This window comes from Leucopleurus acutus, assembly GCF_964270905.1.
Source record: "Leucopleurus acutus genome assembly, chromosome: 13".
Taxonomy (NCBI): domain Eukaryota; kingdom Metazoa; phylum Chordata; class Mammalia; order Artiodactyla; family Delphinidae; genus Leucopleurus; species Leucopleurus acutus.
The window spans coordinates 60688398-60709143 of NC_139155.1; the positions used below are offsets into that span (position 1 = coordinate 60688398).

Here is a 20746-nt window from a genome sequence, read left to right on the forward strand (position 1 = left end):
TTTGTTTGTTTGTTTGTTTTTGCGGTACGCGGGCCTCTCACTGTTGTGGTCTCTCCCATTGCGGAGCACAGGCTCCGGACGCGCAGGCTCAGCGGCCATGGCTCACGGGCCCAGCCGCTCTGCGGCATGTGGGATCTTCCCAGACCGGGGCATGAACCCGCGTCCCCTGCATCGGCAGGCAGACTCTCAACTACTGCGCCACCAGGGAAGCCCAGTAACAGGTTTGTATTTTCTTGTTACTGATGGGTCTGATAATTTACTTAGGAAATATTTCAAAGAAATCTCGCATTACACTAAGTTTTTCATTAGTTTTTAGAAACATAATTTAGTAAAAGAAACCTTTCTCTGCATAAATATATACCTGAATCATCAGCTAATCTGCTAATTCTTTCCAAAACAGCAATACAATCTCTCTCATCATCGCAGACTTCCCTCAGTGTGTCCAGCAGACTCCGGGCCACCATTTGTCTACACAGAAAAGGAAAATTATATGATGTTCAGTGGCATTAATAGTTACTATTTAGAACTTTAAAAGGCAGAATCCATATAGTTTAAAAGAAAATTTTTCTTAATACATTTTATAACATATATTAAGTCCCTAATTTCCTAAGTGACAAATGCCAGTATGGATTTTATTTTAACAAGATGAGACTGATTATTTACCAAAATATGTTTCACCTTTACCTGATCTGACAAATTTCTAAGGTCACCGAAAATTTGTTTCAAGTAGCTACCTTCAATTATCATAAATATGGGAAAGTACAATCATTCTTCATTATATAAAATGTTATCTTTACATATTTTACTCAATGAGTTTTATACATCTATACTCAAACAATTTTATTAGCAAAGACTTTGAGATTTCCCCGAGAAGCCTGATACAGGTGGTCTGGGGGCCCTAGGTGGAGAAACAGTGCATTAGGGAGAGTGTGAGCTCTGATCACTGCCATGTCCCTCGCCCCTTGGCTGCCAGTCACCTGGCCCACAGCAGGCACACACCACCACCTGCTGGAGGAGGAACTGACGCCTCAGCAGTCACTTTAATGAACATTAAAATTATGCCTAATAGCAAAGAAGCAGTTTGTTTGTTTGTTTTGTTTTTGCCAAAAAGTCAAGAAGGAGTGCTGCCTGCTCACGGGACGGAGGAGTAAACAACTGTAAAGGCGGCCACGGCTGTGACCAGCAGTGAAGCTGGGTGACTCAGACCATGCAGTAATGACATCTACTTTCAACTGGATACTTCTGTTTACTGAAATTCATGCAATAAAAGCCACACTTGGGCTTCCACCTTAATGGAAAGCATACGCACATACCTGTTAAATACGTTCTCACTCGCAGCATACTTGTCCAGTCTCCCCAGGGGCGTCAACATGTCATCTTGTGAGACAAAGTCCAGGGCTGAAGGTACAACAATCACATCAGACTCTGAGCTGCAGTCATCCACACCAACTATCAGAGACATCAGAAACACTCCTTGTAACACTGTCGCACTAAAAGGTACCCCTGCCTCTCCGAAGCAGCACAAGGAAAACTGCCCTGTATTGTTCCTGGAGTGGCACAAAATGTCACGAGAGAATCTCAGAATCGGCTCAGAAGCCACGACTGACTGACGGATGATGCTTCTCCTTTTCTACAGATATGTTCTAACTGCCCCTAGAAGCACAGGGGTCAGTAGAAACTCAGTCTGGGGTGATCAAGGAACAGAGTGATCAGAAAAGAGTGATCACACAGACCTGAGAACTTACACGTTCAACCAGAACACTAACAACTTGTAAATAAATGAACTGTCAAACACTGACAGTTAATTCTGCAAGGCAGTCAGAGAACAACTCACATTATATACAGAACAAAGACAAGAATGACAGCAGCCATCTCATCAGAGAGAATGCCATATGAGAAGCCAGAGACAGAAGAGCAACATCTTTAAAGGACTGAAAGAAAAAAAAAAAGTCAACCTACACCTCTATACCCAGTAAACAGAAATTGTTCAAACACAAAGGTGAAATAGAGACTTCTTCTGACATACAAAAGCTGACAAACGTCGCCAGCAGCAGACCCACACAAGAAATACTAAGAAAATTATAGCAGGTGGAGAGCTGGATCTTTACAAGGGAATGAAGACTAGCAGAAATGGTGAACAGGTGGGCAAACACAAAAGCCTCTTCTTATGTAAAAACATGTCTTTAAAAGATAATTAACTGTTTAAGGCAAAAGTATGTACTGTAAAATAAAGAAAAAATGTATTGTGGGGTTTATAACATGTGTAGAAGTAAAATATATTTACAATAGCACAAAGGCAGAATAACAGGGAGGTATATTGTCCTAAAGTTCTTTTATACATATTATGTGAAAGTAGACAGTAATAAGTCAAAGGCGCATACTAATTATAAACTCTACAGCAACTATTAAACACCAAAAAAACCCCACCCAAAACATATAGCTAGTAAGCCAATAAAGGCCCTAAAATGGAATCATAAAAAATACTGAATCCAAAAGAAGGCAGAAAAAGAGGATAAAAGGAAAAAGGAAAAGATGGGACAAACAGATGGGAAATAGCAAGAGAGAGGAAAACCAAACAATATCAATAATCACATTAAGCGCAAATGCTCTAAGTAGCCCCACTTAAAGGCAGAGATTGTCAAACTGGATTAAACATAACACCTAACATGAAAATAATTCCTTACATAGTACAGAAAAGTTTTAACAGGTTATTCTGATCTACAATTCATAGCAAAGTACCTTATATATTATGAATCAGAGCCGTAAGAACCACCCAGATACTCTCATTTGACCTATTTCCTCCTCTAAGACTGTGGAGCTGGCATGACCTCGAAGGCACCTTTATGCAGGCTCTAGAATTCTATGACTCTGACCAAACTGTTTCATCAGTCACACGCTTGTTAATCTTGAAGATAAACATTAATAGTACTGATTCAGGTCCATAAAAAGTCAGGGGCTTTTGGGAACAGTCCTAGAGCAGTGACAGTCTAACATTGTCGTGTTTAAGACAAGCTTGGAGCACTTACCCTAAAATTCAGACCCCAGATCTCATATTCAGATCCTGACTGTGCACGTCTGGAGTGAGGCCCAGGAGCAATCATTTATGATAAATACCCCCAACTAGCTCAAATGCAGATTGCTGAACAACTGTATTCAAGAAACATATGCTGAGAGGGTTACAAACCATATTTTGCTTCCACTTACGTTACCACTCTACCCATTATGGTTGACAATTATTTCTGTACAAAAGGGAGTGTTCCACTCCAGCAGAGGCACTGGGGACAAAGGTGCATTTCTATTTCCCAGAACTGCAGCCTCCTGCCAATAACTGTGGAGCCGTTTTGTCCTGAATCATCCTCTCCAAATTCAGGATTTCCTCATCAACTCTTGATTGGACTGGGACTTTCCTGGTGGCGCAGTGGTTAAGAATCTACCAGTCAATGCAGGGGACACAGGTTTGAGCCCTGGTCCGGGAAGATCCCACATGCTGCAGAGCAGCTAAGCCCGTGTGTCACAACTACTGAGCCTGTGCTCTAGAGCCTGCAAGCCACAACTACTGAAGCCCACATGCCTAGAGCCCGTGTTCCACAACAAGAGAAGCCACCGCAATGAGGAGCCCTCGCACCGCAACGGAGAGTAGCTCCCGCTCGCCGCAACTAGAGAAAGCCCGCGCGCAGCAGCAAAGACCCAACACGCCAAAAATAAATTAATTAAAAAAAATTCTTGATTGGACTAAATGGCTCTGCATTTCATATTTATGGAGGCAGCAAGGATGTGATTACCATGGCTACAGACTGCATACCTAAGTCTTACCCAGCCACCCTACAAATGCCTGCCACAGGTTACAAGAAGGAGAAACACAAAAATAATCCATAAAAACTATCACCACTAAGAAAGAAAAATCCTACAGCATAAATGATGGCACAGTCAATAACATCCTCAGATAAAAAAGACAAAACAGGGCTTCCCTGGTGGCGCAGTGGTTGAGAGTCTGCCTGCCAATGCAGGGGACGTGGGTTCGTGCCCCGGTCCGGGAGGATCCCACATGCCACGGAGCGGCTGGGCCCGCTGAGCCTGCATGTCCGGAGCCTGTGCTCCGCAAACGGGAGGGTCCACAATGGTGAGAGGCCCGCATACAGCAAAACAAAAACAAAAAAAACAAAAAAAACAAAAAAAACTGAGGGAGTAAACACAGCTATACTGCTGCAAGAATCATATAGCTTATGCAAAGTAGTATATTAATTTTAAATAGATTATGGTAAATTAAAGATGCAAATTACAACCCTTAGGAGTACTCTCTAAAACATGCAAGAAAGGATGGCTAGAAAGCCAACCGAGAGTTAAAATGGAATGCTAAAAAATACTGAGTTAACCCCAAAGAAAGTCACAAAAGGAGCAACAGAGAAAAAAAAAGACAAATAGAAATAAGCAACCAGATCAATAATTACATTACTTATAAATGGACTAAACATTTAGGTCAAAAGGTAGAGAATCCCAAACTAATAACAAGGTAACAACTATAGTTGTTACTCAGCTATAGTCTGTCTACCAGAAACACATTTTTAAAGTCAAAATTTCAACCCATGGGTTGAAAGAAAAGGATTACAAAAAGGAGAGAGATAAAACATGAAACAGTAAGCATAAGAAAGCCAGAGTGGCTATTTTATTACCAGACAAAATAGACGAAGACAAGGAGCATTACAGAAGATGAAGAGAGACCTTTCATCACCCGACCTGTGCCCCAGCGCCCCTCCTTTCTGGGTCACTAAGTTGATTCTGGATTCTTGGACGTTACAGCAGCAAGAGCCCCTTACAGAGTTCACAGCTTTAAAAATCCAATTTCCTACACTGATGAAGTAAAGAAATCTTGTCAGCTTTTAGTGTTATTTGAAATTTCAAAATGACTTAAAAGCAATGAAAACAATGATCACTTGAAATGTTTTTTCAAATTATATCTACGCTCCCCAAATTCCAGTGCTCCCTCTTCCCCTGTAAATTTACTGTCTTGGGTAGCTGAAGGGGGACCAGGATGGAAAGGAAAAAGGAAGATGACCTAAAAGGTCAACATGAGACAGAATTCCTACACTTACGTAGGAAACCCTCATTTTTCAAAACTTAGTATTTAGTTATAAAAGCTTCCATGAAGAAGCTAAATGACAAAAGTGTCAATGAAATCTTGTGTTTTTTAGTGAATTCTAACAGAATTCCTAACTGGAATAGAAACCTGGGATACAAACTGAAGTCTTATACTGAAGGGTTAGCCCATCTTGTCTCAAATCAGACTCAATAGATCCTACCAGTTCCAAATCAGGACAAGAATCAAATGTGTTACAATGCAAATTAAAGAGAACATCCAGAAAAACAGGACAAGAGAAAGAAATGATAAAACAAGGACATTTATCTTGGTTACTTGTAAAACTGAATCTCCCCCCTTCACATGAAGGTAAGAGACCATGCAGCACAAGAGAATCACCCCTGCATTTCAGAAAGGGCTCCATCCACTTTCCACTCCCCACACCAGCACCAGCTCCAGCAGAAACCCAGAGCCATAGAAACCAACATCCCATTCTTTTAAATTTAAGGAAAACAGCATCTAAAATGTAAAAATTTTAAAGTTGGACCCATTTGAAATTTTAAAGATGATTATCACTACACAGTTATAGCGACAGTGATGTGAAAAGGGCAGAGGCTTTTTAAAGTTAAGACAGATCTGGGTCCAAATCTCATGTTCTGCTCCTTGTGAACGATGCATGTGGACTTAATGCAAGTAATTAATTAATTTGGCTCCATTTCCTCACATGTAAAATACCTGTTTGTTGTCAAGACTTTAAGACACGAAGACAAAGATAACATCTATACTGCACCTAACACGGTGTCAGGCTAGTACATCCATGTTCCCTCGAACCGGCAATTCATTTGTTTCTGATACAGAGAATCTCATCGTAGTTTCCCTGTGTTTTTAAATGTTTTCATTCATTTCATTCAATAAGTAGGACGGCACATCTACTGTTAAAGTGCCAGGCACTCAACAGGGAACACAGATATAAAAACTAGACAGAAATTGTATGCGTGTATCTATGTACACACGTGTATATATGTGTGTGCAAAGACACAGACAAAAATATGCTACTAAGAAAGATGCACGGTGTAAGAGTACATACACACAACGTGTGCCGTCCACCGTTACACTTCTAGGTCTGCCCTGGTGAGCAAGAGAAGGCTTCAAAGCCCAGCCAATTCTGGGAAGATACACTGAGGTTTGCCAAGCAGGACAGAGGGCGGAACAGGGCGTCCTAAGCCGAGAAGCCCAAAGACAGGGAGTCGAGGAAAACCAAGTCATGTCTAGAAAATGAGTAGTTGTTCAGGACACGTGGGGCACAGGGTTCACACAGAAGTGAGGCAGGAGGAGGAGGGGACGGTGACCAACCAAAATCAACTTAGCCTTCTAGTTTTTAACAGAGTAACATTATTACATTTTGCAAACTCCTCCCACCTGGCTGGAGAAATCGCACTGCCGCCCTGTAACTGGGACTGGCGCTTGAGATTTTCTAAGCAACAATGGAGTTAAATTCAACCATTATCTCCTTTGAGTGACAATTCCGGGCAGCGGAGATACTTATTCAACTATGTTATAATAAAATGTGATTTAAATGATCAATTATTAATTAAAACCATCTTTTTTTTTTTTTTTTATTAAGAAAGAAGCAAAGATCGTGGTGTCTCTCCCAAGCTGAGCCGCCTGCTGGTCAGCACATGGCATTCTGAGAGCACCACCGCCAGCCTCGCCTCGCTCCCCTAACCATCATGGGAGCCCTTGGCCCCGCCAGGAGCACAACTTCTCACCTGAGGGAGGCAATTCCAGCTCTGCCTGCATCAGCACCATGAGCCGCTGTCCTACTCCCCATCAACAAGGCTCAGGTATGCTCCACATTCGTGCTAATTTCATGCTCATTCAACAAGACTTCTGAGCCTACTCTTCTTAAAGCTTACACTTCTCTCAGACGTCCCAAACCTCTATTCCAAGTCCCCAGAACTACCTTCAAAAAATCACCTTCCATTCCTATCTTACTACCATACATGCATTTGATGCCAAGTCAGGAAAAAGAACATGCCAGCAACCATGAGCACAGGAGCACGGGAAGAGCAGCGTGAGGGTCACCTGTCCGCATACCTGCTTGAGGGCAGTGGGAGGGGGCGCAGAGGTGCTCAGCTGCTCTCACGTGCGCCTCAGAACAGCACCTCACCGCCCTGTCTAAACAGAGATTCTCCCACCACGGCCATAAACACCAAGCCCCTCACCGAGGACTCAACCACAGAAACGACGTTCCCACACGGAGGGAAAGGAAAGGCTGGCTGCTGGCCCTGCACGTGTGGCCGGGACCACACTTTAGGGGCAACACAAGGTAATTAAGGGCCATTCTGACCACCTGGGCTTTTTCCTGAAACACTGAATCCAGAACTTAAGCCTGCTAGTCTCTAAAATGACTTTCATCAGACTTCTTAAAGCTGTAGCTCACCTCCTCATCAAGACAAAAGCAATCTGTCCTATTTCTTTCACTCTTGTGACTCTTCTCAAAGATTGGCAATAATCTGCCAAAACTAGGGACGAGGCTGACTCCCCCATCCCAACACCCTCGTCTTAAATTCTCTTTTCTTGGATCTCTTGGAATATTTTCTACCTTTCTAGACTATTCTTGCTTCTCTCTAACCCTTTTGTGTAGGTAGTTTCTTTCCCCCCACTTTGTCCTCCTATACACATTGTACACACACACACAACCCTCCTCCCCTCGATAAGCCACAGCTTCCACTACCATTCACAGTGCAGAGGACCCCAAAGTTCTCCTGCTCTGACCCCCACGGCCGGGTTTGCAGGTACTTCAGAGTCTGCACCTCCATGTCACGTGTGTTCTGAAAACCAAACTGTCCAAACCAACCTTATAAAAAATCAGCTCTTCCTCATGACTTTCTGATTACCACCATTTTCCCCAGTAACCTGCAGTTCTCAAACTTGAGGCCTTCAGTTACTCTGTAAGGCACTTTTCTTGCCGCCACATCTGATCAGTCGCTATGAACTAGAAATTCTACTTCTATGAAGTACTCTGTATTCCCACACCTCTCAGTTTCCAATACCCTAATTCAGAGGCTCTGATATCGTCTGCTTAGAGCAAACTGGGGTATTTGAACCCCATAAGGTACATGAAGCTTTCCCAAGGAATAAATCAAGCGGATAACTCCAAGGGCTACACCAGACCCCAACCTCCAGGAGTACTCCATCACAAAAATGTGCCTGGGCTGTGGATCGAAGACTTTCCCTTCACAACCTCCCAGCTCCCGTGACCTCAAGGCTGCAGTGCTGCACTGCCCCCATGCAGAAAAGCCTCCACTGCAAAGCAAAGGGATCCTCTGCAACACTGATGAAGTGTTAAGAGTTCAACTCTCTAAAGGCTGTAAAGTCAGGTATTCATTCTTCAACCCTTTGCTTTCAAAAAAATTGAAAAGCCGATAGCTCATTAAAAGTAATTTAAAAATTTTTGACACATAGATTGGAAGAAGTTCAAGGAAAGTTAGTGCATCGCTAGTAAAACCCTTTCCATCCACTTATCTATGTCAACAAAATTTCTCTGGGATTATAGCTCTTAAAATAAAAAGTAGAAATTGATGCTAAATACTGTCTTATTCTAGCAATAAATTATATTCACCCATGAATACATGTTACTTTTTAAAAGCTCCATCCATTTTATTAACAGACACCTATTTAATAAAATTTTGTTTACCAAGTGTTTATCATAATTTGCAATACATTCTGGTTGATCAACTGAGTATTAATAAAGAAAACAAAGTTTTAAAGTTTTTTTTATGGCCACAGGAAATTAAAAATTTCAATTTCTCCTTATATCTTTGGTGCAAAGAAACGTGATAGGGTGATCAATAAAACTTGCAAGCATAAAAATATATTAAGGTAAAATTTTGTGCAGGAAATAGAAAGATCAGGAAGAAAAAAAGAACAATGTAAAATTCCCAATTTAAAGTTTATTCTTGAATTTTTGAAAATGGATGATAGTGTGAAGTGCTACATTTAGATTCCATTTTTAAAAGTGATTATGACAGTTTCATTTTGAAAATACCTTTAAACTTGAAAATGTCTGAGAGAAAATTTCCGAGATTAGTTTAGAAGGTATCCAGTCATTAAGTTTGAAGACCACTGCTCTCGACTATCACAACGGTCAATCCACTTACTCCAGTCTCCTCATCCTAACCCGGTTTGCAAATCAGAACCACTTCCACCTTCCGAAAGCCCTTCCTCCCTCCCCTCCCCCACCCGTCTGGATGAAGGTACCGCTCTCCCACCGTAATCCAAGGGCCCCCTGATCTGCCCCCACAAACCCCGCACACAGCCTGGGCGGGGGGCCGTTTTCTGCAGGTGCCTCACACTTTTCCACCTGCTCCATGTCTGCCCTCTTTACCATCTCAGCTTACACTCACCTACTTATAAATATCACCCAGGAAGTTATTTCCTACTCTTTCTGATGAAGAGCTCTTCCTCCTATGAACTCCCCACAGCCTTGGGGGCCTGCGCTTTACTCCACCAGCAATCGCAGCGTTTTATTTTTTCTTCTTTATTTTTTTGTTCCCCCACCCCCACCCCGGCAACCGAAACACAGGTAAAGTCCCAGAAGACGAAGCCTGTCTTGCTAATCTTTTTATTACCTAAACAAACCCAAAAAATGGGGTCTAATGCTTCTCCAGAAGAATGCCTATTCATTAACATTTGTTAATGAGAAGGTAGTCCACAGAGACACCTGCGGAGACAAGGGTCTTTTGATAGCACTTTATCCTCCCCTAAGACACTCACAGACCATTAGCATATTAGCACCTTTGAGAAGTACTACACCCAAGAGAACTGATTAATTTGTACAACTTAACTTTCACCAAGCTTGATGAAAACATCCTTCTATTCCCCACACAGCCTCTAGGAATATCCACTAAAACAGAAAAAAGCTGATGGTCTGTCCTCCTTCAATCTTTCCCTTGATAATGCTAAGGCCACAATAAACTTGCCGAATTTTTGTTTGTTTCCCAAGTCCTTTATATCTTAGAAAATGAAAGATAACGAGACACACCATACAGATTTAATCATTTATAAGAGTTACCTTAACATTTGGGGCTTTAAATATTTTAACAAATAAACCAACAAACAGGAAAGGCAAGCTCTTCTGAAAAGCAGAAAGCCAGCAAGGAAATGTAACTGATTCAGGTAAGAATCATCTACACACACTAATACTAACGGGTGAATGTCTGTCTGGGAATGGGATATTCCCCAGCATCAAGTCACTTCTCTTACCAACTTTTGATACAGAAAAAAAAAAGAGAGAGAGAATCTTTAAGTGGAGAAATCTGGTAGACATCACACCTTAACCAAGCTGTTAAAATCAAATTACCACCACCAATGATGGAGAACTGACATCAGGTGCCTTTTGAGATGAAGCACTGAGAAAATCACGGAATTACTTACATAGCATCTCTGCACACACACACAGAGGGAGGGAGGCAGAAAGGAGCATAACCTGAACTAAATCACGAGGAAACAGATAAAACTAAGCTGACTCTTCAAAACTACCAACATCATGAAAGATAAAGGCTGAGAAATTGTTCCAAACTAAAGAGACATGACAACTAAATGCAATGGCAGGAGCCTGGATTGGCAAGATAGTTGCTATAAAGGACATTATTGGACAATCGCTGAAATCTGGGAATGAGCTCCATATTACATAGCTGATTTGTATCAATGTTACGCTTTCTGAATTTGAGTGATTATGAGAGCCTGGCCTTGCTCTTAGGAGATACAGGCTAATGGTCAGGTCTACAACTTCTTAAAAAGGTGCAACAAAGAAATTAAGATTAAGAATAACCTATACATTACACTGTGTGTCTGTAATTATAATCGTACAGAGAAACAAAGAGCAAACTGCCAAAATGTTAACAATGTTGAATGGAGGTGAAGAGTTTGGGGAATTAACTATAACACCTGTGCAACCTCTGTGTAAGTCGGAAAATTCTCAAAGTAACAATTTAATTTGAAAACAAATCATTTCATTATTTTACCGCAAATTACAATACGCTTTATGGCCTTATTCAGCTTGGCCAGAAAATCACAATTCATCTCAGCAACTATATACTGAAGGCCTACTGTGTGCTGGGCTCTCTGCTATGGGTAAAGTATAAAAATGTTCCAGATATATATCCTCAAGCAACAGGTATGTCAAGTTTCAATGTGTGACAATATGCTTATCAGAAATCCTTTCTTCAAATATATTAAAAGTTTACTAAATTCTTAGAAATGATTTTTACTAGTAAATAAGTATAAATTTGTCCTAGAGCATATTTAATTTCACAACTGAATTTAAGCAGGAATAATGTGCTAAAGTTTACTCTATGAATATTTCAAAAACCATTTCCCTAAAGTACATATGCACATAAAAGAGGAAGGGGCGTGTTTATCTACTTTCAAATTAGGTACCAAGATCACGTTTTCTATACAGCATTCTACTGGTCAGAGATGCAGCACATCAGAGCGTTTGCAGGTGTGGACTCCCATACATTATAGATGTGGTGTTTGTTTCTCCAGTGTGCAAACATTTTCCTTGCAGTCCTATTAACCCAATTGCTTTGGTTAGGAATCCTTTTTTCTGTACGTAATCCAAACATAAAACTTGAGCTAATCCAGGTCCAAATAATCACCAGTCCCCATAAATGAGGTACTTGAATTTATCTACAGTCTTGAGGTTTGTTTTCTACCAAAAACTAATTTGATAGATTTAAATGTGAAAATAATTTCTATCAAATCTGACTTTGAATACAACTTCAAAGCAGTACATAAATTTAAATATAAATTCAGCAATAAGATTTTGGACTGACCACTTCAGTAATCAGGTAGTGCCAGGATCAGACATGTCAGATCACGCCGATGTTCTTGCCCACTTTTGCTCCAATGACTGGCTCCCTTATGTACGAGTGTTTTAAAACACAAAGAAAAAGGGTATATTGTGCTTCCAACATTCCCATGGCAGGCACTACCTGGACAAAAATGATTTTACCCACCAAATACTTGGAACATGCTATGACCGTCACATCGCCCAGAACCTCTAGGAGGTTAGATAACTAAATAAGGGACAAATTAAGGGAGGTCAAAACTGGAAGGCAGGAAGAGTACAGTAATAAAGAGTAATAAAGTAATAAAGACTGTGTCAGCCAGGTCTAGATGTAACCCAACACTTGCAACGTAGGTGACTGAGGAAATTACTCAACTGTTCAGATAAGCCTCATCAGGTGCCACTTCTATAAATTTGTGGGGCTACACACCTCATCGGGGAATAGTGTCAGCAAGATTATAGCACAACACGCAACACACAGTATGACAACACGTGGTAATTTTTTTTTTTTTTTTTTGCGGTATGCGGGCCTCTCACTGCAGCGGCCTCTCCCGTTGCGGAGCACAGGCTCCGGACGCGCAGGCTCAGCGGGCCCAGCTGCTCCGCGGTATGTGGGATCTTCCCGGGCTGGGGCACGAACCCGTGTCCGCTGCATCGGCAGGCAAACTCTCAACCACTGTGCCACCAGGGAAGCCCAACACGTGGTAATTTTAAAAATGAACAAAATCCAGAAATTTCTCCCACTTCCCTTCTGCAGCAAGTTAAAGAACTATGTGAGAGGATATCTGAGGAAAAAACTTTAAAACCTACAAGGTCTGAATAGTATTCTACCCTCTGCCACCAAGCCGTGTGTGCAAGACCTTGGGCCCAAACTTTCTCATGCTTAAAATGAGAAGGATGAATATATAGTCTGTCCTCTAGCTCTTGATTTCTGTAATTCTGGAATCATTGGCTCACGACAGGCATAGCACAATTCAAATTTTTAAGTTTATGTGATTCTCTGGATGATACAGCAAACCAATTTAAAATATAAAATTCAACTTTTGTTTACCAATATTCTTTTGTTACCATTAAGGCTGACCCGAAATGGTGAAACGTGCTTATTAGCAAGATAAAAAACAAGCAATATGTTGCTTCTTTTAATCTGATGATCAATATTAAGATGAAAGTGAATTTAGTGATTATACAGGTGGGCTTTGTTACAGCAGAGCCAGCAAGGAAAATGTCTCAAGAATTTAATCATTTAAACTTTCATAAACTACCATACCTCACCATAATCTCAGATGTTCTTCTGTTCGCGGATTACAACATCACATTGCAGGTATATGCCTTGTGAGATATTTAGAGTTAAAATAAATGACACTGGGATGTCTTTAAAGTACTCTAGCTGCCTCCTCCCAACCCCCACCCACAAAAGTTCAGATGTTAAAGGAGAGTAAGTAAAAGGTGGGTATAGGATGGCTCATTTGCTTTTGTGTATTTTCGAAATTTCCCATTTAAAAAGTGAACAGGGCTTCCCTGGTGGCGCAGTGGTTGAGAGTCCGCCTGCTGATGCAGGGGACACGGGTTCGTGCCCCGGTCCAGGAAGATCCCACATGCTGCGAAGTGGCTGGGCCCGTGAGTCATGGCCGCTGAGCCTGCGCGCTGCAACGGGAGAGACCACAACAGTGAGAGGCCCGCGTACTGCAAAAAAAAAAACAGTGAACAGTATTTACCTTAAAAAAATCAATGTAGTGCATAATATTAAAAAACCAAAAAAGAAAAATATCATGAATGCAGAAAAGCATTTGACAAAATCCAACATTCATTCCTAATTTCAAAAAAGGTCTCAGGAAACTCAGGGGACTTTTCTCAACCTGATAAAGGGCATCTGTGAAAAAATAATAAATTGAACAGCGAAATTCAAACTTCCACGCTTCAAAATACACTGTTAGGACAATGAAAAGAAAGTCAAGGGATGGAAAATAATATTTGCAAACCGCATATCTGAGAAAGGACCTGAATTCGGAAAACAACCCAATAAAAAAAGATTTAGACACTTCACCAAAGAAGATATACAGATGCTAAATGAGCACATAAAAAGATGAGCATTATCAGATTTAAAGAAATGCAAATTCAAACTGCAAAGAAAAACACACTTAAGAGACTAAAGTGCCTGGCAAGGGTGAGGGGCACCTTGGACTCACACACGCTGGTCGGGGCGGGAAGCCGTACAGCCACTTTGGAAAACAGTCTGGCAGGTTATCTACCCGAGAGAAGGGAATGTTACATCCACACAGAGACTTGCACCTGAGAGAGCCGTGACGGCCAAGAACTGAAAGCAGTCCAAAAGCCTAGCAACATCTTAAAGGCAGAACACCTGAGAGAAGTGATGTAAACTTACTCAAGATGATACAGTGAATAAATGGCCTGAACCTGGCTCTAAGTTTATGAAGCCCAGCGCTCTTCCCCCTTCACTGAACTATACCGGGACATATTCCAGAAGCGCAGCACGATCAATGCTCAAATACTAACCAAACTGGTACCAATTAGGCCAGAAAAGGAGTCTGCTCCTAGGTCTGGGGAGAAAGGGAGCTAAGAAGACTGACTTGTAAGGAGAGAGTTGGGGACGGGCGTGGGGAGGTGGCCCTCGGGGGACCTGCAAGCTGGGAGACTGTGCAAAAGTCCCCTCCTACAAGTTCTAGGGAGCACTGGCCTCTTCACCACCTTCACCAAAGTTGTGTCACCCGCTCTTCTTCCCAAAACATTAAATCAGGTTTACTTTCAGATCCAAGTTAAAAGCAAAACAACACCCCAATTCAAGTGCAGAAACTGCCCACCCTCTCATGTAGCTGATGGCAAAAATTCTTTGTCATCAAGACAGAAAAATAAAAAATTCCAAAACATAAGGCAAACACAGGGGTGAAGTAACAGTAGTTTAATAAACAAATATAAAATCTTTGTTTTGATGAGAGGAGGAAATGAGGCCAAAGGACCAGAAATATATAAACCAGTGATCAACACGTGGCAGACTAAGAACTCCACCCGGCAAGGGCTTGTTCTCTCTCACAGGTAGAAGAATAAAAACCTATGCATTTAGGTGTTGGGTCCCCCACGCCCCGGTCCTGCAGCTACAAGCCCAAGCGGCTGACACGCACGGTTACAGAGAACAAAGAGTACTCTCCCATTTTTTTCTTTTTTTTAGAAATTCTGTATGGGGAATTATGACCCAAGGCATCATTAACTGATTCTATATGCATATGGGTACCACTACAACCATTTTTAAGCACCTTTTCTAAGACACCAACCATATTATCTCTAAACAAAGACTTCTCCTGTGCAGTCTTGCTGGTAGCAATCAAAACATGCTACAAGTCTCATGACTTGCTCTCCCAAATCCCTCTTTAACAACACTTCTAAATATTATGATTTTCAAGGGCACCTTCCTCAGGTTTTCGACCGACTCCCCGGCCACCACAAGACACAGCCCCCAACCTTTCACGCCTCGCTTCCCCAGGTGGCGAGACTCTAAGAAGCTTATCAAACCCGGTTTTCAGAAACAGTCGAGGGCCCAGAGGCTCTGGATGGAGTTTAGTCTAGGTAGTTACACCCAATTAGTTCTGGATCCATCGTTAATTCACTGTTTCAAACTTGAAAAACAGTATCATGTAGAAGGACTCCAAAACTTTAACAGGAAAAATTCTGTGCTGTGTCATATTCCAGAACACAGCTCCAAAAGCCCTTCCACAGTATGCTAGTCACAGCTGAGAGAGGTTAACAAAGACTCACACCTGAGCCTCATTTGAATCCCCTCCCTCTAGGTTAAATTAAACCTCAGGCAGCATGCTAGATTCATCTTCAAGGGTATTTATTCTAAGCACAGGTTCAAACAAATCGCCTACGCAAGCTGGGGCAGCTCGATGGTGTAAATTGGGCAATCTAAGAAAAAACAGTGTTTAAAATACAATATTTAGAATCAGGAGGCCTGGCTTAAAATTCTGGTTGGTGCTTAGGAATTTTGTCCCCTGGGAGAATGATTTAGTCCCTCTGCATATCAGCTGACTTATTTATTAGTATCAGCACACCAGAGCCTACACGTCCCATGGCTACTGGGAAGAACCACCCGCATACAAAAGCTACTGCAAACCACTAAGCGTTACATCATCTTTCTTTTAAAATAATCTTCTTCAACATATTACTGACAGCAATTTAAATTTTAATCTAACTCCTGTGAAATTATTTTTACAAACGTTAACTCGCCAAATTCTACTGTATCTTAAGTCCCATCTCACCTATCCTAGAAATCTAGCAACTTCAATGTACATCAAAATTGCATCTGTGAAGAACCGACAGTAGAAATTTAAAACTCTTTCTCTGAAAGTCTATCCAGAATTCTGCACTGACTCCCATCATTCCAGGCACAGGAAGGGTTCACCCAACTCGGAAGTTGCTCTGCTTTCACTCTGAAATTCAAAGTGTGTTTCACTGGACAGTATTGGAAGTATCCCTTTTAACCAAAAACAAACTTAGTTTTTCAATGCATTATTCTCCTAAACTTAATTTTTTTTCTAAACTTAATTTTAATAGTACCTTACGACGATGATATTTACTTATCTTTATGACCTTTTGAGATGTACATACAAGGCGCCATTTTTCACACATTAGGATTTTGTTTCTTTTTCTCCAAGGGTTACCAGTCAAGTCCATCTCTGACCAACCCTTTTCCAGTTCTACCCACTTTTCTACTGATTCTACACAGAGACTTGGGGGCTTAAAACGAAACAAATCAAATGAACGGCCTGAGAGCCTCATCTCTGGGTCTGGCAATGCCCCCCCTTTCAAGATCTGGACCCCACCCAGGGCCTCCCCCCGGCGCCCCAGCTTCTCATCACTTGTAGAATAGTATTTACTCTCTCTTCCTTCTTAGTCTAGGTTCTGCATTTAGGAAAGGTGACCAAGACTATAGAGCTGAAGCAAAGAACAATGTCTTCCCCTCTCAAAGGCTGACTCAGCCCTGGCCTGGCTGAAGGGGCAGGTCTGGAGGCGGCCTCCACCAGCGCTGCCCAAGACAGAAGACTGGGCTCAGGAGACACAGCCCAGTTGTGCGGGCAGCCCAAGCCCCTCTCTAACGTCTCTGGTCCTCTCCCTTCTCCAGGATGTGCAGAGCCTCTCCATTCCCTGCCCGTCCATCTCGCCCTGGACCAAGGTCCCACCACCAGGTTCCCCTCTCACCCTTTCTCCCTTCAAAACAGATGCCGACTGGTCCTTCAGCTGGCCATATGTTCCAAGATCCCTTGTTCCTGAATATTCTGGGTAAAGGTTATCACCTGTAGAAACTATAGCAACTAAGAAAATAAGCAATTATTCTAACAATGACTTCAACCAAATTATAAATATGCAAATAAACTGTGCCTTCAAAGGTCGAACATTTTATCCTAAATTAAAACACACTGGGCAATACTGTAAATCAACTATACTTCAATAAAAAAAAAAACCCACACTGGGAATGAACTGGACCTTAAAAAAAGTTAACTGCAAGCATTAGCAGCAACTGTAAATATGCAAATTCTGTGGTGTAATGGTCGACATCAGTATTTCCTTCCCTGAACTTTCCTTCCAGCTTCCCTCACTCTTTACTCATAATAACAACACATAATAGTCACTATTTCCCTGCTACTATTCTAAGTGCTTTACATGCATTAACTTATGTAAGGCTCTAAACAACTCTATAAGGCAGGTAATATTAATTACAGCTGTTTACAAATGACAACACTTAGACACAGAAAAGTTCAATTGAGCTGTAGGAGTCCATCCAAAGTGACAACGCCAAGAACGCAACAAAGCAGTTTAGCTCCTGAGTCTTGTCTATTAACAACTGTGCTAGGATGCTTCTGACACCTTCATTGTCACACTTACATTAAAACTGCTTGTAAACCACTAGAGGGCACGGATTGTGACCATCCTTCACACTGCTCTATCCTCAGTACCAAGCAGAAGTCTGGAGGGTCCTGAGAAATCACTGTTGAGTTCTGCACAGGTAGGCTGCCCCTTCTAGACTGTGCCCCTTAAGGGTGAAGGGCCAAAGTACAGGTCATCCTTTAAGCTTTAAGTGTGCAATGGCACCTAAGTGACAATAAATGAATGACGGTCCGCGACACCTGCTGAAGGAAAGCGTCTTCTATCTGCAAAGCCTTGAACCTAAATACAAGCCTGAGAAGCCCCCGTCTGGAGACAGTCACCTCTCCAAACCTCTCCCATTCTAACTTTGCAGAAAATCAAGCGCTGCCTTAACTAACATTTCAAACTTACTCGTAGACAGCCCAGAGTCCTACGGTACAACGTTAAGGAAATGTAAGTGCTGTCCTTCACTACATGTGCACTGCTGCCTTAAGAGAGAGTTTTACTGAAAAAACATAAACCCAGACTTCGCAGAAGATAACTTTACATATGGTTAATTCATTTTCGAAATACTTCTTTTTAGAGACTCCTAAAGAGTAAATTCCCCTCACTTCACTCAAAACACCCAGTAATTTAAAAATTAAGCTTACTGTGGGCACGAGAAACCACATTAGACATGCTAAGGATTAACTCCACGGCATTTACAAGAGCAATTTCAAAGCGCAGCTACCTCGGAATTCCCGACTTGGATGATATTAGGGTCAGTGAGTCTCAGCACCGGGCGGGCTCTCCCCTAAGCCCCACACACGTCCCTCCCGGGTCACCACTTCAACTCGAAGGCAATTTCCAAATTATCTTCCGACCTCGGAAGAGCACATACGAGAGAGACACTTCCTTTCTGACACTCCTCCAGGAACAATGTCAAACTTTCTGCTTTCCTTGAATCAAAAGACCAAGCCCTGAAAACTTCACTGTCGCCGGGAAAGCCGAGATGCGAAGATGCAGGAAGGCCCGGCTGAGTCGCCAACATTTGCGCCGAAGAAAGACAGTCGGTGAAGCCGGACCATCCCGCCCAGGCCGCCCCTTCTGCCTCCGCGGCCACGGACCCCGGATCCCGGACCCCGGGACGGCGCGGCGCTGGGGCGGCCTCGGGAAGGCTCCGTGCGGCGGGCGGCGCCCCGACCCGCCCGCGGCCCCCGTCCCCGCCGAGGCGCCGGGAACCAACGGCCGCGCTCCCGCTTCCGCCGCCGGGGCTCCGCCCGAACGGCCGCCGGCCGCCCCCGAGCCCGCGCCGAGGCCTTGGGCGCCCGCCGCCCTTCCTCCCGCCCGGCCCGGGCCCGGCCGCTCACTCACATCCGTCCGCGTCCTCCGGCAGGTCCTCCTGCAGCAGCGTCAGGTCTGCGCCGAGGGAGACAAGAAAGGCCGTGAGCCCGCCGCCCGCCTCCCGCCGCCCCGCGCCCCCGCCTGCCGCCCGCCGCCCGCCGCGGGGCCCGTACCCGCCATCTTGCGGCGCCCCCTCCTCCGCCGTCGCCCGGGGACCCGAGGCTCCAGGGGCGGTGCGCGCGGCGGCCGGTGGACGCGCGCGGGGGGCGGCGCCGCGGGGACGCGCAGGGCGGGCCGAGGGCGGCGGGCCGGGGGTGGCTCCGGACGCCGGGCGGACCCGGCCCGCCCCGCCCGCCTGCGCGCCGCTCCGCCTCCCGCCTCGCTCGCTCCGCCCGCCGGCGCGCTCTCGGCTCAGCCCGGCCCAGTGGTGCGCGGAGTGTGGTGGCGCGGCTGCTGCCGTCGCCGGAGCCCCGCGCCGTGTGGCGGGCGGGGCGGGCGGGGCCTCCCGCGCGCTTTGTTGGGTCACCGGTGCCGCCCAACGGGCCGCGCGCACCGGGGGCCGCGGGACCACCTCTGGGCGGGAAGCACCGCCTCCGCGCCGGCCGCCGGGCGCCGCGAACAAAGCCGCGGGGACGGCGGGGCTTCCCCGCTGGTCCCCCGCGTCCCGGCGCCGGGCTCAGGTCCGCTGCGCCGCCCGCGCGGTGGGCGTGCGACCCGGGTGTAGGAGGACGGGCGACTCTCGCCCCCGGGATTGTCGGGATTAATGAAGAATGGCCGGAACCGAGCACCGTGTACTGGGCATCCCGCAGGTGCTGGAGGAACGGCGCCTAGCATTATCTTTTTGTCTTTAAATAATTTTGGTAGCCCTTGAGGTGCTCAGCTGAAATGTGTAACACAGACACTATTATTCCACACGTGTTAAGTGATGAACGCAAGCTCCCAGTGCAGAGTGGGGGCCCAACCCAGGATTTCTGACCCACTTCCCACTGTCCTGTGTCCAGGAGTGCAGCCCACCTCCCCGTCTCCCCAAAGCCTCCAAGATGGTGATGCCCTCAAGGGAGACAACACAGGGACTTGTGTAAGTGATGCCACGTTGGGCTCTGGGGGAGGAGACGAAATTCTGAATAGTCTGCACGGTGGTCTTAATCAAGGACACTATATTACACCAGAGCCTCTGAAATTCATAATTCTGGGTAATAAAATGGGTCCCACGTAGCTATTCCAAAAACTTCCCTCTCAGATGTTACAGGATGGAACGCATATTGCGTAGTATGTATTAGGTTTCTGAGAGTAATCAAAACTGGAATAGCATCTCTAACTCTAGGTGTGTGTCTAATTTTCTCAAACATAGAATAATTAAAACTAAAAGCCAAACGGGCACAATCTAGTTGCACACCCTTATGTGAATTCAGCTGATACTCTCAAAATGACAAGGAGTTATAAATTCACAAACTATCAATTGACTCAATCCGTGAGAATTTTGCCTTGTTGACACCCACCATTTTAGCAATTCTGGGTAGGAGGAGCAGAGAATCTGGCTCTTTACACTAACTGGTGGTCTCCCTGCAGCAACACAAAATCGACAGAGCACCAACTAGGCTTCAGCCCCTGGACAC

At 44.2% G+C, this 20746-nt stretch overlaps 1 protein-coding gene across 2 annotated transcripts in view; it reads right to left on the reverse strand.

Annotated features, from left to right (window-relative positions):
• Window positions 1-19374, reverse strand: part of PPP4R1 (protein phosphatase 4 regulatory subunit 1) — a 60705-nt gene extending 41331 nt beyond the window's left edge. The window contains exons 1-4 of one of the 2 annotated variants that reach the window (XM_082853448.1): window positions 19304-19374; window positions 19161-19205; window positions 1314-1398; window positions 362-468 (exon numbers count right to left, since the gene is read on the reverse strand). In XM_082853448.1, the coding sequence (XP_082709574.1) occupies window positions 362-468; window positions 1314-1398; window positions 19161-19205; window positions 19304-19310 (244 nt within the window). In that variant the 5' untranslated portion in view covers window positions 19311-19374. Of the gene's footprint in view, window positions 1-361; window positions 469-1313; window positions 1450-19160; window positions 19206-19303 lie in introns of both variants that reach the window. The other variant, XM_082853447.1, reaches the window with a different exon arrangement.
• Window positions 19375-20746: the final 1372 nt, after the last annotated feature.